The sequence below is a fragment of the Myotis brandtii genome, unplaced genomic scaffold, assembly GCF_000412655.1.
Source record: "Myotis brandtii unplaced genomic scaffold, ASM41265v1 scaffold1424, whole genome shotgun sequence".
NCBI lineage: Eukaryota > Metazoa > Chordata > Mammalia > Chiroptera > Vespertilionidae > Myotis > Myotis brandtii.
In genome coordinates, this window is record NW_005355089.1 from 649,698 (window position 1) to 650,882 (window position 1,185).

The window sequence follows — 1,185 nt, forward strand, 5'->3', positions numbered from 1 at the left end:
CTGATGGCCTTACATGCCTTTGATTTTGTCCTTTAGGCCAGTGTTCACCAAAATGCATGCTATGGAAGCATAGTTCTGTTAGATGTTCAGTGAAGAAAAAACTTCTCCAGCCAAATTATGTAAGAAAAGCTCTTTTCTTCAGCTCCTCCTTAAGAGTCACAATAATCATTAACATAGTAGAGGCTAGGACAGTGATGGTGAACCTATGACACGCGTGTCAGAGGTGACACGTGAACTCATTTTTTTGGTTGATTTTTCTTTGTTAAATGGCATTTAAATATATAAAATAAATATCAAAAATATAAGTCTTTGTTTTACTATGGTTGCAAATATCAAAAAATTTCTATATGTGACACGGCACCAGAGTTAAGTTAGGGTTTTGCAAAATGCTGACACGCCGAGCTCAAAAGGTTCGCCATCACGGTGCTGTCCTCTCCTCTGTTTTTACTCTTTTTACTTATGCTCTCCCCTCTGTCTGAAGTGCCATGTCCCCTGCATGTCACCAGACTGACTCTTGCTCCTTTAAAAAGACTCAGCTCAGCCCCTACCCTCATTCCATCAATTTCTGTATGTGACATGGCACCAGAGTTACGTTAGGGTTTTTCAAAATGCTGACACGCCGAGCTCAAAAGGTTCGCCATCACTGGGCTAGGATAAGGATAAGAACTAGTAAAAAGAAGCCTGTTTACCTTTGTTTCCCATTAGCTTTCTGCAATAGATTCCTTTAAAACCGAGCAGGACAGTTATTTCTCAAAAGCACAATATGAACACTGCAGTAGGTGAGAAAAATTCATGGGCAGGTTCTAAGGTGAGTAATAGGATGGGATTTGCTGACTGATGGGAGGCTGTTTCTCTCTAGAAAGTGATGAGGCCTGAACTAGGGCAGTGGTGATAGTCATGGAAAAGAAGGGGTGGGTTAGGGACTTGGAGATTGCTTGGCTGTAGAGGGGGAAGGAAAAGGAGGCAGGTTTCTGGTGTGAGTGACCTGGTGGATTCGGTGCCTTTCATGGTACAGAGGAACCCTGGAGGGTGAGAAGTACGTTTGGAGGGTAAGTAAGGTGATGAGTCTGGCTTTAGATATGGAGGGTCTGAGGCACCTGTGAAATAGGTGAAGCAGTCTGAGTTGGAGACAGATTTGGAGGATGTTAGATTAGAGTGGTTGAGAAAGCCAAGGGGGTGAATGAA

At 43.0% G+C, this 1,185-nt stretch overlaps 1 protein-coding gene across 2 annotated transcripts in view; it reads left to right on the plus strand.

The window, feature by feature from the left end:
- The first annotated feature begins 631 nt into the window (after window positions 1-631).
- TSR2 (TSR2, 20S rRNA accumulation, homolog (S. cerevisiae)) overlaps window positions 632-1,185 on the plus strand; it is a 3,335-nt gene continuing 2,781 nt past the window's right edge. Inside the window, exon 1 of one of the 2 annotated variants that reach the window (XM_014535324.1) lies at window positions 632-779. In XM_014535324.1, coding sequence (XP_014390810.1) covers window positions 764-779 — 16 coding nt within the window. In that variant the 5' untranslated portion in view covers window positions 632-763. Of the gene's footprint in view, window positions 809-1,185 lie in introns of both variants that reach the window. The other variant, XM_014535325.1, reaches the window with a different exon arrangement.